The following is a 16,330-nucleotide window of genomic DNA, read 5'->3' as shown; positions in this document are numbered from 1 at the left end:
ATTAGTTTTAAGATTCACTCATTAGCAGTGCCACCTGTTGTTTTACTCCCTTGATGAACTGTCAGGGTTACTCTTGTTCATTGCTTTTGTATTGATAGATACTGATATATTCATATATTTTATGGTTTCCCAGTACATTGGTTTCTTTCAGTGAACTATAATAGATACATTTTAGATTTTGTGTTGCATTTATACATGTGCCAGTGGTAAAGGTATGAAATCATGGGTAGACTTGCACACGGTCAAGTTCCAGGAGGCGCGGAACTCAACGCCACACACGGTCTCACTCTATAAACACTATTAAGGTGTGATGTCTATGAAATTTAGAATAGTTTACAGTACTTGTGGACTCATATTTACATGTGTTGTGTCTCAACAAAACATGAATAAATAAGTTGACAACAGTATCCTCAGTGTCTTTAGCAAGGTGTTTTGGAGTCTGCCTTTCATGGTAGGTGTCAAAAGATACGGTATGCTGGACTAATGCTGCATCACTTCTTACTTATGTTTTGACGACAATGTCGCAATGAAAAGCAGTAGCTGTGTTTCACTGAGGTGTTTCTCAGACCTTTCATATAGAAAAATTTTGAGCAATTTTCTGCAAAATTTGAAAGGCAGAATCTTGATCAGGGGCCTCACTTTTTGGTCCTAGAGTGCAGAGTATATATATAAACTCATGATGTTCTGTATGCATTTGGCTGTCCTTGCATAAAGTGACACTAGGTCTCCATAAATCTGTACGGATAATCATGCTGACGATGCTTGGTCTCGTGGTGTGTAGATGTTATTCCCTTACAGTTTCATGTGTCAAGATAACTGCCAACTTCTTAGAAGGCAAAACTGAAATTTGTAGAACATTTATGAGACAGCAAGACAGTTTAAGAACAAAATAATTTGTGGATAAGAACAAAATAATTTAATCTGAAAAGAGACGTGAGGCAGCAGCATACAGAACACCCACCCTTAATCCCAGGAACAGTCTGTCACTGTAAAACAAGACTGTCTTTTGAAGAAGTCAGTGTTATTAATTTACTGACTGCTGTTCTTTTTTTTCACAATGCAAGTTTTCTCTCTTACTTGCGTGGGCATCATCCATTTCTCTCTTTGACAAAGCCAGTCCGCCGGATGAACTCAGACTGAGGTAATTATTGAGATATGTCCCAAAACACTAAGTGGGAGCTCGTGTCGAAGACAATAGTGAATGGAAGTGACCCCTTTAAATCATCTTATTCATGTCTTTCCTCCACAGCCGTCATCTACTGCCATGGGTGTTCTGGTGAACAACGGCCCTTGTTCACCATTCACTCAGTAGGAAACAGTTCCCACCAGAAACTGTCAAATGCATCCATTGAATGGAGATGAATTCTCTTTTAATGTGTGATTCAGGATTTCCCATGCCCACACATAAAAATGTCTCCATTACAGAGGGAGAGGGAAATATGATGAACAAGAAAGCAACCAAAAGGGGAGGAAAAATAGGGTGATTCTTCTGTTGTTGGGGGTTGATTTCTTGCCAGGAGTAGGATTGTGTACAGTGGCTTGCATTGTTTTGAGAAACGGAATGATTAATGTCTTTCTGTGGGGACTGTAAATCTTGGACTTCATCAATAAGATGATTTATAACTTGTAATAGAGTTATGGGCTTTGATATACTGTACGTGGACTGTTACACTCACACACATACATACACGTAGACACTCATATACACACACTGCCACTTGTTGAAGCCATTCAACAACACATTCAAGCACCTGTTAAGTCATGTGATAAAATCAAAGCCTACTGACTGGGCTGGATTTAGACAGACCAATGAATCTAACACAGACAGGTGAACAGTCAATTGGTACTTGGGCCATGAACCCTTGACATGGTGAAATATTGATGTGTTGGCAGCAGTACTCTCTGTAACATGGACTGATACTGGAAGCAGGAAGTTTTGTGACCCATTGCAATGGTGCTTTTCCACTGGATGTTCAGAACACAACCAACTGCCTTGCTGAGCTGTGGTCATACTCGACTGTCTGGGATGGTGGTAGGTTTGGCTGGCAGATCAGTCACGGAGATGGGAAGGTCTCATGTAAAAATAGCTTTGTACTTCCTGTCCCATGACAGCAGTATAGTGAAGGTGGCATCCCACACAGGAGTGCTATGGATGTTGACCTCTATGTCTGTCCTGTTCATGCCTAAGAGGGTGTCATCTGCCTCTTCTTGTCCTAAAGGATGATTATGTAAATTATCAGTAGTTGCAATAGATCCCAGCCAGTGAAGGACACCATCATCCTCTGGACATTTTAAAGTGCTGAGAAGAACAGGTCTCGTCATACTGAGCATACTTTTCACATTGCATCAGTGCAGCGTGTTACTTTCAGTCCTTCTAAGACCCATACATGGAATCTCATATTGCCAAATGCTAACATCTCAGACATGTGTTGTAGTCTGTCCCTCACGTGATGTAATTATCTAGACAAATGTATTATCTTTCCATTACTGATTTTGTGAACCATGTCTTCAAGTGTATAATTTGTGCATGAAAGGTCAATCTAGCACGTACCAATTTCCCACGTCTTTCATGCCTTTTATAGCCTGTCATTGTTTGTATAGTGGAGGTTATATGTTGATTGTGTTGTTTGTTGGTTGTGTTTTGGAGATAAAGCAAAGGGCTCTACCTAAAATGTATCACCAATGTGTTGAGCAGTTTGAATTCCCTTTGACATTGACCTTGTCTTAAGATGGGTGGGGACAGAGAGTATGAAGGGGGCTGTGAACAACTTCCTGGCTGGCAGCCAGGGACTGCCAGTGAAATACTAGCTATCCTGTCACTCTTGTTTTATAATTGTAACACTCTCATGTTCTCCCAGTGAGCAGGGAAAAGTTTCCAATACACAGTGTGTGGGTGTGTGTGTGTTTATGAAGAGGGTTGGGTGTAATATCATCTCTTTGAATATTCTAAATCTGCTGTGTCCACTGTCATGGTGGGGATACCAGTGACTGGCTGTTTTGCTAGAGCTACGTATATACTGTGCCTGCACTCCAAAAATATGTGCCAAAATTCAATAGAAAGTACATGTTGAATGCACACTAATATCTGAAAAGCAGAATCGAGTACCCTTCTCCTGTGATATTCTCTTATATCTCTGCTTTTGCAATATTCTCGCTGACCTTGACCATCTTGGTCCTGCTGACTGTTTCAATAGCACACCAACACAGATAAATTATTTTTCCAAAGAGGAAAGTTATCCAAATTATTATCACCATCTTTGCAATTAGTCGACAGCTACTTTAATTCCCATCCTTTGTGATTATAGGTCACCTCAGGCAGAGTTGGCTCAAAAGTTTACATTCAGATCTGTCATCTAGGTCTTCAGTTTTTGCTGAACGTGCAAGTCCTGTAACATGATGTACTGAGGAAGATACAATGATAATACTGCAGGCTTATTATTCACTTATTTATTTAATCCCCTTGGCCCTTAGAGCTTAAGAAAGGGATATTTGCTGTACTGTATGCACAGGGATGGCATAAACGAGGATGACTGCCAACTAATTTATCACTGGACTCTCTTAGTCAAAGCAGGGAGATCCGATTACAGAGGTTTCCATGGGCCCAACAATGGCCAGGCTAAATATACACTCACCAGAGGGTTTTCCACACATATAAAATGCACATACACACACAAACAGGCACACACTATCAGCCCAGCACCAAAATATGGGTGGAGTTGCACGTAAACTGGTCAGAGAACAATCATATGACAATCAAACAGACATAGTCTTTGTCAAGCTAAGAGAAGAAGGAACAATGTTTTGTGAGGCAAGAATGAAGTATGACAGGCTATTTTGGTTCTGTGAGATCTCAGGAGTATAAGAGGGGCGAGGGCACACATGCTAAATTAGGGAGAAACAGACTGTTATTCAGTCAGTTTAAGGTATTCCACATGTTTGTTGCAAGTGCAGAATTAGTGTAGTTTCAGTTAGAGCCAAGACAGCAGCGGAGGTACGACAAGAGAGAGGGATGTACGGGAGCCCCCCTTGAGCACTACTTAACTTCACATAGTTATTTACAGCTCAGTCCATCAACAAATGACAGGTGCAGCATATTCATAAACAAGTCTTTTGGCTCTCCTACCCTCATAACAGTAATATCCTTGCCAGTAATTAATACCCCTCTCACTCCCTCTTTCTCTCTTGTTTTTCTCTCTCTTTATCTCAAAATGTATTGTGCCTTTGCCTCCCCCAATGGCAATTCTCTGATCCAAAACTAAACAAAGGTGGAGCTGGTCAGTTTGTGAAATGAATTTGTGTGCTACGATAACTTGCCTCTGGAGGTCTATCTGTGAGCATGTGTACATGATTGGGGGTATGATGATAGTTCATAATATTACGTTCTGTTCAAACCATGTTTCATGCTGGTCTACCACAGTGTGCATGTTGTTGTTTTAATATATTAATAATCAAATGTAACAACATGTAACAAGCATGTAAAGCAAGTTGTTGAATATGTACAGACCCAATGCATTTAGGAGAAGATCTATACATGTTTCACATATTCTGCATTCATTGTGAGAGTGGAAGGACACATGCACACACATTACTTAAAAAATCCAGAATGGTATGCTTGTAGTACAAGTCATCTGTGACATATGTTACAGTGACATGAATGATTGTGCACATGCTTGCATCGTGTCAAACTAGGGAGTCAGGTGGCTGAGCGGTGAGGGAATCGGGCTAGTAATCCGAAGGTTGCCAGTTCGATTCTCGGTCATGCCAACTGACGTTGTGTCCTTGGGCAAGGCACTTCACCCTACTTGCCTCAGGGGAATGTCCCTGTACTTACTGCAAGTTGCTCTGGATAAGAGCGTCTGCTAAATGACTAAAATGTAAATGTAAAATGTTAACTAGTTAAGGTAGACCATGTTTCAGAGGCAGGTTGTATGACAGGTCCTTTTGCATGAGGTCAAAAGGTCAAAGCAGTTTCAGATGGTACAGGTCAAACATCAAACATGGAAAGGAATGCCACAGCAGCAACAAATATAGGAACATTCTTTTGCTGACCTGAAATGTGTCCTCTCAGAGGATCACATGAGAGTCAGCCTGCTATGAGCAACCAAAAATAGTACCTTGTATGTATTTTCTCTGGAATTATTATACAATAATTATTATACAATGTAGTAAAGTGCCAAACATTAAATGTCATGCCTCTTCTGCCAATGAGTAGATTTCAGCCGTAAGAGCTATCAACCTGGAAATTATGAAACGGATGAGCTTTACTCTCCAGATTTGGTTTCTGCTTGTTCGTGAGGAGGTCTAGTACTGTAGCCAGGTGAAGCATGTAACACAAGAAACCGTCCACTCCTCCCCTCAGACTTTGGGCTGGGCAGAATTCTTGGTGTTTTTAATTGTGATACGTGTCTGCTTTCATATCATCTCCTCTACTTTTCCCCTCTTGCCCCCATTTTCCACTCTGGCTGCCAAAGCCAAAATCCAGATGACAAGATCAGGTATCAGATGTGCATTGACTGAACACAGCTCAATTTTCCAGTCTGCTGGAGCTGCACAGAGCATGAGATTGGCCTTTGGAACAAGTCATCGTGGTATTAGCACCTTGTGTGACAAAACACTTCTATATATCCGAAAATTTAATAAAGTGTGAGTTCCAATCCCCTCTTAACTGAATGTCCCATATCACAGTGGTACTAATCAGTAATAATGTCACCACATACTGCTTGCATCATCTGAACTTTATTTGTCCACGCAATGTGGAGCACATGGAAACCTAGTGTTGAATCATCATAAAAATCTGAAGCTGTTACAATGCCATCAACGTGCTGTGCCATACCAACCAGACATACCCCAAGCTTTATTAAACATCACTTGTGTTGCTCTACAGGAGAATACCAGAGATTCTATCCATTCCTGCGGCCAGTTCTCCATACGTCGCTAACTCAGTTAGCTGGATTTGATTGTTGGCGATTTGTCATTATCTTGGATTGTTCGGTTCTTCGAAGCTCATCCTGGACTTGCTGTCATAGCAACAGGTCCGTAAACTTAAACCTGCTCGGGAGCAGGTTTATTTTATGTAAACACGATTAGATTGAGGCTTTACAAGCAGAGGTGATACAGGAAGTCTGTCACAGACATGTCTTGTCCATTTTTACTACAGGAACCTGTTGCAGAAGGTGCAATAATAATTATCAGAATTTTAACATGAAACCGAATGAATTGCTCATTGCGTGATAGATAGGCTCCTTAAGCACAGCGCGATACAGCATGCTAGCCTATACTTTTTGAGAGGATAGCCTATCTTTTTTTGTGAGGGTGTCATTTACATAATACATTTGTTGAAACCACATCATATGACATTAAAGATGATAAATGAAAATATGAAAGTATGGAAAAAAAAGCTTACTGTAATAAGCGATAAAACGCGTGCTCACTCCTCTACATTTAATTTGGTCTGCTACTTTTTGCCAGCCCTCTTTCTTGGATTTTGCAGACTTTGAGGTGTTCCCTGGCGTTCTGATAAAATCTTCAAATTCGGAGTAACCTTCGAGCAAGCTGTGGCTCTGTTGGCTCTGTTGCGGAAAAAACAGGGCGCTCATTTTGGCCACAGTGAGCAGCCATAGACTTATGTGAGCAGCCAATAGCAGCGTTGCTGATCAAGGTTTCTACTATCGATACATACCCCCTTTTAGACCAACGTATAACTCAATCCAGCTATACTAATCATAAACAACAAGTGTGTTCGAAGAACCGAATTAGCCAGATCATGATAAGCAAGATGATGTCATCTTGGATGTGTCATTTGATCTCGGATGTGATAAGCGACGTACAGAGAACGGGCCCCTGATTTGATTAATCTACTTGTATCTATTTTGTAAGCTATGCCAACAAAACCTGACGTGTATGGCACAGCATTTTCCATTTTACACAGAGTTCATGAGAAGATTCACTGTAAGGAAATAATAGTTTCCTGTTATGATGTCATGAAAACTCAATTTGGTCAACAACTTGAGATGTAGATTGCGCACTCTAGTTTAAGTGGAAAAGTTCTGTAAGTCAATCTAACATAAAGAAACCACAGATGTGGTTAGAGATATTGGAGACGTGAAAAACATGTAATGTTCATGTAAAGTTCTAACTAGCAGTAACTATTACAATAGTTTAAAACATGGTTAACAAAACACACAGACAAGGATATACCTTTAAATTTAAATTTAATATTAAATACTAATATCCCTTTTGCTGAATATATGTATTTAATGTATATATTTATATTTACCACATTATGAAATTCACAAATATAAAGTACTTCTGTTGAACACGTACACATATTCATCACAAACAAACATAGAAAAGGAAGCAGGGAAATAACATAGCAATTTCAATTAGAACTATTAGAACGATGGAGTACCCTTAGCTGCTCTGTTTTTGACACATTCCACTGTGGTTTTACTTAAATAATCACTTGAAGTTAAAACAAATACAAATTGAATGTAATAAAACTGTGCACACTCCTCCACAGGAGCTTGTGTAAGGCAACACTTACAATAGCAAAGGATTATATTTACAGTACACAAAGATTAGGTTAGAAAGCCATGTGTTTGAGTGGATACATTACTGTGATAACCAATTCTGTCTTCATCTCTTTCAGTCTGAGAAGTTTGTGTCTAAAATAAACTCTATTTATATTCCTTGGTGATTCCCATTTCTAATCAGGGATTCCTAACTCAGGTCTCTGTAGGTATGAATATTTTGACTTACCGTAAGCCAATCTTCCTCTACTGCCTATTTTAAGTCCTCTAATAATCCCCAAATAATATCTCATTGTTGCACAAACTTAGTCTGTGAGTTATTTTGGAAAAACTTTGCATATACAATGTATAGCATATACATTTAGTTTAGCATATACATCACAGTCTTCTGCGATGCAAGAGTTTTTTAAAAGGCACTTTTAGAGAAATTATGCTGGCACTTTCCTGTATTATTTTTGAGGGCTCAAGGCGGTTTAATATAAACTTTAAAAAATGATTGTTTTGTGTCCATGATAGGATCATCAACAGGGAATATAAAGCAGAACAATGCTTTCTGCAAATTTGGTGGCAAGTTATTATGGCACCTCTCTTTGAGTAGTTAAGGCTTTAAGGTTTGTAAGCTGTCGGTACAATTGCCTCCCATTGCAGGCAAACACCGTCCTTTGGTCCACGACCTTCCATCAGGACTACAAATGGATATCTTGTATATCTAAGCCTGCTCAATTTTGATATGTAAAGAAAATGCATTTTTTAAATATAGAACATTATTAGAGATAATCAAATTTCAGATTCTGTCAATCTCTCCACCTGTCAATCTTTGAACACTAGCTGTTACCTAAATATGCTTGCAGTATAAATCCCCCCCCCCCCCCCCCCCCGTGAATATTGGTTCAGAGCACACACAAAATCACACGTGTGTCAAGTGTGTGTTCGATGTTCGATGTTTGTCTGTCAGTTACAGATGCATTACTTTCTTCCAATCTGTATGTACATAACATTTCACATAAAAAGTCCCTTTTATATACCCTGCAGCTTGCAAAGAAACAATCCATACATTTTGCATAGCAATAAAAGCCACTCAACAGATACACACCTACAAAAAGTAGAAACTAGAAAAGTTCTGAAATATTTGCTTTGCCTTGATGAATGAATGTCTATGAGAACTTAACACAAAACCAAAAATAGACATTTCAACCACCCACAGAAAAAAAAAATCTGAAATGTGGGGAAATAGAAAGTGTCTCTTCACTTTGAAGTGTTCTGGACCAGAGTCACACTTCAATGAGTCAGTGCAATGGGAGAGAGGTGACACTTCTTCAGATGAAGTGAAAGTAACCGACAGTCAATAAAATTCAACACTACCAAAGGTGATGAACTTGAGATTCCCCCCCAAAATACACAGACACTGAGTCATCACACACGAATCCTTCCTCATCTTTCTTTTGTCTGTCCTTTCAGAAAGGCAAGGTATCCATGAAGATTTTGTCCACAATTGGAGGTGGCGGGACCAAGTCCTCCAGTTTCAGATAGAAGATGCGCTGCAGACCCTGGGTGCAGAGGGTCCTCAGCTCAGGGAGCTTGCCTAGTAGACGGGAAAGGTAGTTGGGCTGGGGTCGCCCCTGTTCTGAACCACTTCCTGTAACATGGTCCCTCAGACAGGTAATGAGGCGGTTCTGGAATTCCTCTACCCGTTTTGGCTCTTTAAGGCCATGACGATCTTAACACAAGAGAGAACATTATTATGAATCATGTGCCTGCATGTTTCTTTGTATGTTTAATCAAACTTTAGTAGTGTGTGTGTGTGTGTGTGTTTGTATGTGACTCACCTGTGATGATGACGAGAGCTGCAAGACATGAGAAGGAGGACACGTCCAGATTCATACGATGAAGGCTCTGTGAGAAGTCCATAATGGAGTCGATCCAGTCACCAAAGCCCCGCACACATTGCATACGGTGGAGAACCACGCCATTACAGAAGATCAGTTTGTTCTTCTCTGGACTTGACCTAGGAAACACAGAAAACTGATTAAGATACATTTTACAAAATTAGATTACAAAAAATCTATTCATGAACTAGTTTGAAAAGGTGAAAAACCTGTCGAAGGGACCAACCTGTATGCCAGCCGGAGGATGAAGAGTTCGACAAAGGCTGATTCCAGAAGCAGCTCCTGGTCCTCGGGGCAGAAGGCTGTGAATCCTGGGATGGTCTCAGCCCATTTCCTTATCACATCCATGGTGCTTGACAGCAAGTCATAGAACTGCTGGATATCACTAGCATCCTCCTTCTCTGACAGGCTGGCCACTGTTTCCTGGTACTGGTGGTGGGGGGGGTGGAGAGGAGAGGGGTGACTACAACTGCTGACTCTGAGGTCACAACATAGGATGAACTATACACAGAAATCGTAATATACTAGGCACAAGTTCCTGTTGATCTGAGCAGTCCACCATACTAGTGCTATTGTACATCATCTGACACTGAATCCTCACCTTAGAGTAGTCAAGCTTCCCAATAGCTGGATTAGAATCTATATGTGCCCGAACAAGAGAAGTGATGATGTTGACAGGTGGGGGTGTGGATGCAGACTCTGACACAGTCTTGGGTTTAGAGGGCAAGCGACCTCTGCGACCTTTGAGGCTGTCCGTGCGGACAACTGTGAGGAAAAGAGACTTTAAAAATCACTCTCACTGTCTGCTGTACAATATGTGTAAAAACAATTAAGTTACTTATGTATTTAGTTTGACATAATATGCATTAGTAAATCAAAGCTTGAGATCAGTGTGACATGGCTTACCCTCTTTGACCATGCCCACAACCAGGCACTTCTGGAAACGACAGAACTGGCAGCGATTTCTCCGCCTCTTATCAACTGGACAGTCTTTGTTGGCGAGGCACACATATTTAGCATTTTTCTGTACTGTTCGCTAGAAAGGGAGAATAAAAAAATGTTCATGATGTTGCACTATGAAGTTGTTGTAATGCAAATTGTATTTAAAACATTTTCAAAACGTTAATATATTGTTCCATTTGAATAGACAGCTAGTGGATGTTAAGACTATCCATGCTCCCACCTTAAAGAACCCCTTGCAGCCTTCGCAGGTACGGACACCATAGTGCTGGCAGGAGGCGTTGTCCCCACACACAGCACAGCGGCCCTCGTTGGTCCCTGGGCTACAGGTCTTAGGAGATGGCATGTGCCCTTCCAGAAGGCCAGGGCTATCCAGGGAGCCGTTCTCAAGTGACATCGGGGGATAATGGATAGGAGAGGCTTGCGGCTGGGGGGACTGGAAGAAGGCGTCCTCGTCGCAATGCTGGGGGGTGTGGTGTTGCCCTAGAGGTGAATGCTGCTCCGTTGGGGGGGTGAAGGTGAAGAAGGAGGGCTGTTGAGCCAGAGCTGTCTTGTCAGACACCCAGCACCCTGGGCCAGGGGAGTAGGGGCTAAAAGGAGAGTCCCATGCAGGTGTAGGCTGACTCTGAAAGCCTGGGGTGGGAGGAGACGCAGCTGCAGAGACAGGGCTGCCATAGTAGTCAGAACCACAGGAGGAAAGCGTCTCTTCAAGGTAGCTAAGGGCAAAACTGCCTGGGTAGCAGCCATACACCTGGAGATCATCCAACTTGAAGGCTTGGTGTTGTGCTTGAGGGCTGGAGCCCCCAGCTACAACACCATTACTAGACGGTCCAATGGAAGGGGTTGACGTGGTTACCTGGCAGGAATAGGCGTCAAACTCCCCCATGTAACTGCTTCCCACCAGGGTGTTGATACTGGGCAAGGAGGCAGACAGCTGGTCCCTTTGGCCACTGATGTCCATGGCCAGCTTTGCACTGAGGTCAGGGTTTAGGAACTCAGAGCTAAAGTAGTTGTTGTCATAGGGCAGGCTTGCATACTGGGTTTGTACACAGGGCATAGCTGAAAAAAAAAAATACAAATGGTTGAGAATTTTATTTTTCTCACAACAACAGTAACATATTTACAACTTGATAGATGACAGGCAAAACTTGGAATCAGGGCTGAAATTCAGCTAGCCATATTGTGCATTATAAATAAGTTCAAGCCTGCTGCCAAAATAGCACTCGTTTTCCTTCTCCGCCCTCCGACAGACAAACACACACACTCTATACACAGACACACACTAATCACTGTCAACAACCCTAAAGGATCCCTTACTAACACCTTTCTAGCAGTGTATCCCAATCCCATTTCCTGTTCTCTACGTGCCACGATACTAACTATATGTCTCTTGGTACTCCTTTGTGATTCCCAGAAAGCCTGGAAAGCTAACTATTACATTACTGGTCTTAATTCTTTGAAAACCCCTTCCGTTATAAACAGGGCAACCCTCCTTCTCAAGGACTGACAGTATTACGGAGTTCAGGAGATTCTATTTCATGTCAGGCTTGATGCCAGTAGAAGTGAGCAAGGCGACAGGGCCCCTTGCATGTGTGTGTTTGAGTGTGTGTGTGTGTGTGTGTGTGTGTGAGTGTGTGACTGTGAGTGTATGGGTGTGAGGGTGAGTGTGTGTGTGTGGCGGGGTGGGGGCGTGTCAGCAGCAGGGCTGTTTTACATATATAGCTGCAAACATAGTTTGTAACAAGAGTTTGGGGTTGGAGGGAGTTGGGGGGAGTATGTCTGCCACAAGAACAAGACTTCATACTAAACGTGGGCCTTTGTACAGTCAAAACTTTGAGCATTTTAAGTGTCTCTTGTCCACCACATCAAATTAGGCAAAAGTGGATTTATAAATATGAGATAGACCGGTACATGTTTGACGTAATATTTTTCTTGTTGCATTATGAATTATATCCTAAAGGCTGGCGTTTTCTAATAAAGATAACTTATTAGGATGAGAGACTGACACCCTTGGCAGATACACCTGTTACCTAAATAAAGTAAGAAACATCCTTGACCTATGAAAAGGTGTTAACATTCAAAAGTCAGGACTTAACCTCTGAACTGGTAAACGAACGCGCCAAGGATATGTGCACAACTGATAAGCTGAGGACAAGGTGGACCCAACAGTGAGACATTGGACACCGACACCGCCTGCTGTGCACAGGCACACAATCGCTTGTTTCACCACCTGCCCGCATCTCATGACCATTCTCTGAACGATGTAAAGATACAGACGACAAGTTACAAGTTACGCACGACAAGTGAATCTACGTGTGGGACTGAGCACACCGTAACCAAATTTGTCAACAACTGTCACAATTATTGAAACAAGTTGACTATATCTTTGCTTTGCAATACCGCAGCCTACAATTTAAAACTGCTATATGACTAAACGAGTGTCCGAATAATAATCAATGAAATAACGTACATGCAAAGCTATGAAAAACCATTAGCTACTAACCTGCTTTACAGATCCTTTAAAATCCAAACTTAGCTGTTGTTTCATGTATTCCCACAAAAAGACACGCATCAAGCTTATTCAACGGTCTCTGTTCTGTCTACTGTTCACTGAATGAAATCTCTAGGCTTGAGATACACCACAGTATATACAGTCACTTTTATTTTGCCGTTACGTCAGGTGGCGCCCAAAAAGGTGTGTCTATACCCATAAAAGGCTAAATGGGCGGAGGATTTTCCGGTTAAAGACCGACACAGACGTCCTCGCGTCTGACGCACGCACGGGATTCCATTGACGCAAGCGCCGGCGAAGTGTCTGATCTAAATTTAGACCCGAATGACAACTTTACACGCGTGGGGCTATTACTGCTTGGAATTGACTAAAAATAAACGGCGGATGATTATATTTTATTTCTAAAAGATGTGTTATTAATAGTATACATCTCAAACATATTTGACTTTTGCGAGATAACAAATAAAAGGCTTATGATTTGTCACCAGTAACTGAATCTGATGAACTGTATAATTTGATTAGGCATCTAATATGGCATACAGTAGAGGTCTTTCCACAAGATTGTAAACAGAGGCAGTTTTGCGGCATGCATCACATTATAGCATTATATAGGCCATGTGCTATTTTATAAAGGTTTCACTGAACGGTGGGTTGGCAGATTTGCACCTGAATTTGCAGAACATGCGGTCAAAAGAAGACTATGACAAAAAACGTATGCATTTCTTCTGATAAATCTTTTAATGGACCTGTTGTAACAATTTAGGTCATTTTAGTTCAGAGTTATTATTATTCATGAGTAAAAAGCAATGGCTGATGACAGTTGTCTCTATTTAAGTCTATGAGTTATTGAGTTACTAGGACTTTAATGATCAAGCTTGATTGAACTAAGGATATGCCTTTGGTTTCTTGTTCAAGGATCAGATCAGCTTTATGAAATACTTGATTTCAGTTGCATTGTTCATTCTGTACCAACCCAAACCCAAAACACAACATCTGATCTCTACTTACAGCATATCTTAGAAACCAGAGTGGAACAACAGTATTTACAAAAACAACCTGAAGATAGCTGGACACAGAAAAACAAACCTGATTATTTTCTTAGAGAAAATATGAGTATTAAAGGCAATGTTGTAGATCTATATCCAACAACAATCACTATGACTGCATAGGAATTATTCAAAAAGATCTTTCCTTCCGCTTTGGTTTGATACTCTTGCATGCTATGGTGAAGACCAGACACGTGTGAGAAGCATAATAACTCCGTCCCAGAGGTTCCCATCCATGTGTGTGTGATGCCCAGCTGCCACCCTGCTTCTGTCAGCACTGAAATGAGTGTAGCACTCATCATAATCACACACCACTTACGTAATTACTTCCTCACTAAAGCAAGAAAAACCATGGGACACTAATTGCCACTTGCACTGTCTCATGGGGTCTTCAGGCATGCTGCATGTGATGTGTAATTTCACTTTAAAGAGCCGTGGGGAGTTGAAAGGATCCACAGAGCAAACAGCTGAGTTAAGAATAAATAGGGTTCCCTGTGTGGAGTTCTGCGAGTTGTTATGGAGAGACCAAAGTAGTCTCAAGTCACTCTCCCTATGGTAGACAAGCAGCAGTGAGATACCTCCCTCTGTCATGTGTGCGAAGTAAAGCTTTGAGATAACAGTAATGCCAGCAGAGGTAATCTCATACAGGAGGGGGCCACGGTCCTGCACGGTTTGTAATTTGCTTTTCACGTCAGAGAGAAACAAAGACACTTCAGCTGCTGCCTCGGTAGGCACACACTTAGGTCTACTGTACTCTCATGAATATAAAATACAAACAGTCTGTCATATTTACTCAATTATTTTCACATTTATACTCTGTTTTTTGAAACAATTTCTGTTAAAAAAAAATCCATTAATTTTTTTAGGCACACCTATTAAGGAATTTGCATTTTATCCATTAAACCAGCGGTATCTGGTTTTGAATGAGACTGTTCCACAAGGATTCATCAGATGCTGGTCATATTGGAAATAATAGACTCAATATAATAGTCTGCAGCCATACCAGTAAGGTAAAAAGTTTACAATGAACTGGAAGTTGCATATCTTATCCCTCAACCCGACACCATGACCGCTATCTCTGTATCCCCCCCCCCCCCAAGGCCTCTCTCCAAGCACACACATTCACACACACAGATTATAGGTTGTAGGGAGAGCATGAAATACCTGGTTTTCCCTTCCCTGAGATCTGATGATGCCAAGCGCTTACAGTCACTAAGTTACTGTCCCGGCAGTTCTGTCATTTTAATCACTAAATTCCACAGCTCTTCTCTTCATGGCTTAGTGATGGAGAATTTAATACTACTGACCAAGATCTGTATCCTTCCCCTAATCTAGGGAGCGATATTCTACTTCATGTGCACTTTAAAGCAAATCATAGACCACCAAGTCAGAAGCCTAGGAGTTGATTTAAGAATGTGTAATGCATGAGAATGGCACAGTATGTACCCTGACACGAAAGCATTATCCAACAGGCACATTTTAAATATCAACACCAAATTTAGGCCTTGCTATTGATAGATATAGACACATAAATCATTGAGCCAGAGGTTGACACAATAGTGGCATTACCACCTGCTACCTGGCGCTGCTTAGGTGACAGGAAGGAAGGCTACGGGAAGTAGCCAAACTCTTCATGCTGCTTTTCACTCAAGGTGATTTCTGCACATATAATGACTTAATCAAATCTTTTACAATAGAAAGCCCTTCTGGAAAAAATTCAGGATCAATGTGGTCTTATTTTCAGGCCTAGAATCTACATGAACAACATATTCAGTAATACGTCAGTTAGGTCATGATGCATATCACTACATCAAAAGTCACACAGACGAATTCAATACTGTATAGATTGGCTATGTGAAAAAGAAAATGAATGAGCGTAGGCTACAAAACTCAAAAAGTCAAAGCAACCATACAAAACCGCAATTCCAGCTCTTAACTCACCTTAACTCTTAATTCCGGCTCTTAACTCAATTTACATAGTCATATTTTCTTCTTGTTAATTTTAAGTTAAAACGCACACAAACATACCTTTTTGCGCTACATCCACCTCAATGTGCAACGTTGATCATACTTTGCTTCGCACTTCCCCAAATGTCCACATTAGTCGACGGATGTATCTGGTCGTTTCCACTTATAAAAATCTTTATTTCTAAGTAATTGGCAGAGATTACAGAAATGTTCAACAGACGGCTTTCTAAATGAAAGACAGGTCTCCTTTATTGCTTTGCAATAAGATGCTCGTTTCCCTGGCGTATTAACTTCCCCCTTGTTCCATTTACTCTTTAGCATTCGATAGAATGAGAGATGCTTGTCTCGCGCAGAACAACGGCTGCCACTCTCTCCGATGACGTAAATCAAGGTTACCCATTGACGTATGTGGAATCCCTGCATGTGACG

The 16,330-nt window shown here is 41.2% G+C and overlaps 1 protein-coding gene across 2 annotated transcripts; it reads right to left on the bottom strand.

The window, feature by feature from the left end:
* Window positions 1–7,194: 7,194 nt before the first annotated feature.
* nr4a1 (nuclear receptor subfamily 4, group A, member 1) lies at window positions 7,195–16,193 on the bottom strand. Of its 2 annotated transcripts, none has more exons than XM_067233059.1 (7): window positions 15,962–16,193; window positions 10,599–11,434; window positions 10,322–10,451; window positions 10,017–10,180; window positions 9,642–9,844; window positions 9,356–9,534; window positions 7,195–9,246 (listed from the first exon to the last, which is right to left on the bottom strand). In XM_067233059.1, the coding sequence occupies exons 2-7, from the start codon at window positions 11,430–11,432 to the stop codon at window positions 8,984–8,986; spliced, it is 1,773 nt and encodes a 590-aa protein (XP_067089160.1). In that variant the 5' UTR covers window positions 11,433–11,434; window positions 15,962–16,193; the 3' UTR covers window positions 7,195–8,983. The 2 variants fall into 2 exon arrangements, with proteins under 2 accessions (XP_067089160.1, XP_067089152.1); XM_067233051.1 differs by lacking the exon at window positions 15,962–16,193 and adding an exon at window positions 12,879–13,000.
* Between the last annotated feature and the right edge of the window lie 137 nt (window positions 16,194–16,330).

Source organism: Osmerus mordax, chromosome 1 (genome assembly GCF_038355195.1).
Source record: "Osmerus mordax isolate fOsmMor3 chromosome 1, fOsmMor3.pri, whole genome shotgun sequence".
In the NCBI taxonomy this organism is placed as follows: Eukaryota; Metazoa; Chordata; class Actinopteri; order Osmeriformes; family Osmeridae; genus Osmerus; species Osmerus mordax.
The sequence above is the reverse complement of the archived record's forward strand: the minus strand, read 5'-3'. Positions and strand labels throughout refer to the sequence as shown.

Coding starts and splice junctions, on each gene's coding strand:
- nr4a1 (XM_067233059.1), bottom strand. CDS start 11,432: ATGCCCTGTGTACAAACCCAGTATGCAAGCCTGCCCTATGACAACAAC. Junction 10,452..10,598: donor GCTGCAAGGGGTTCTTTAAG/GTGGGAGCATGG, acceptor CTCCCTTTCTAG/CGAACAGTACAGAAAAATGC. Junction 9,845..10,016: donor GGAAGCTTGACTACTCTAAG/GTGAGGATTCAG, acceptor CCCCACCACCAG/TACCAGGAAACAGTGGCCAG.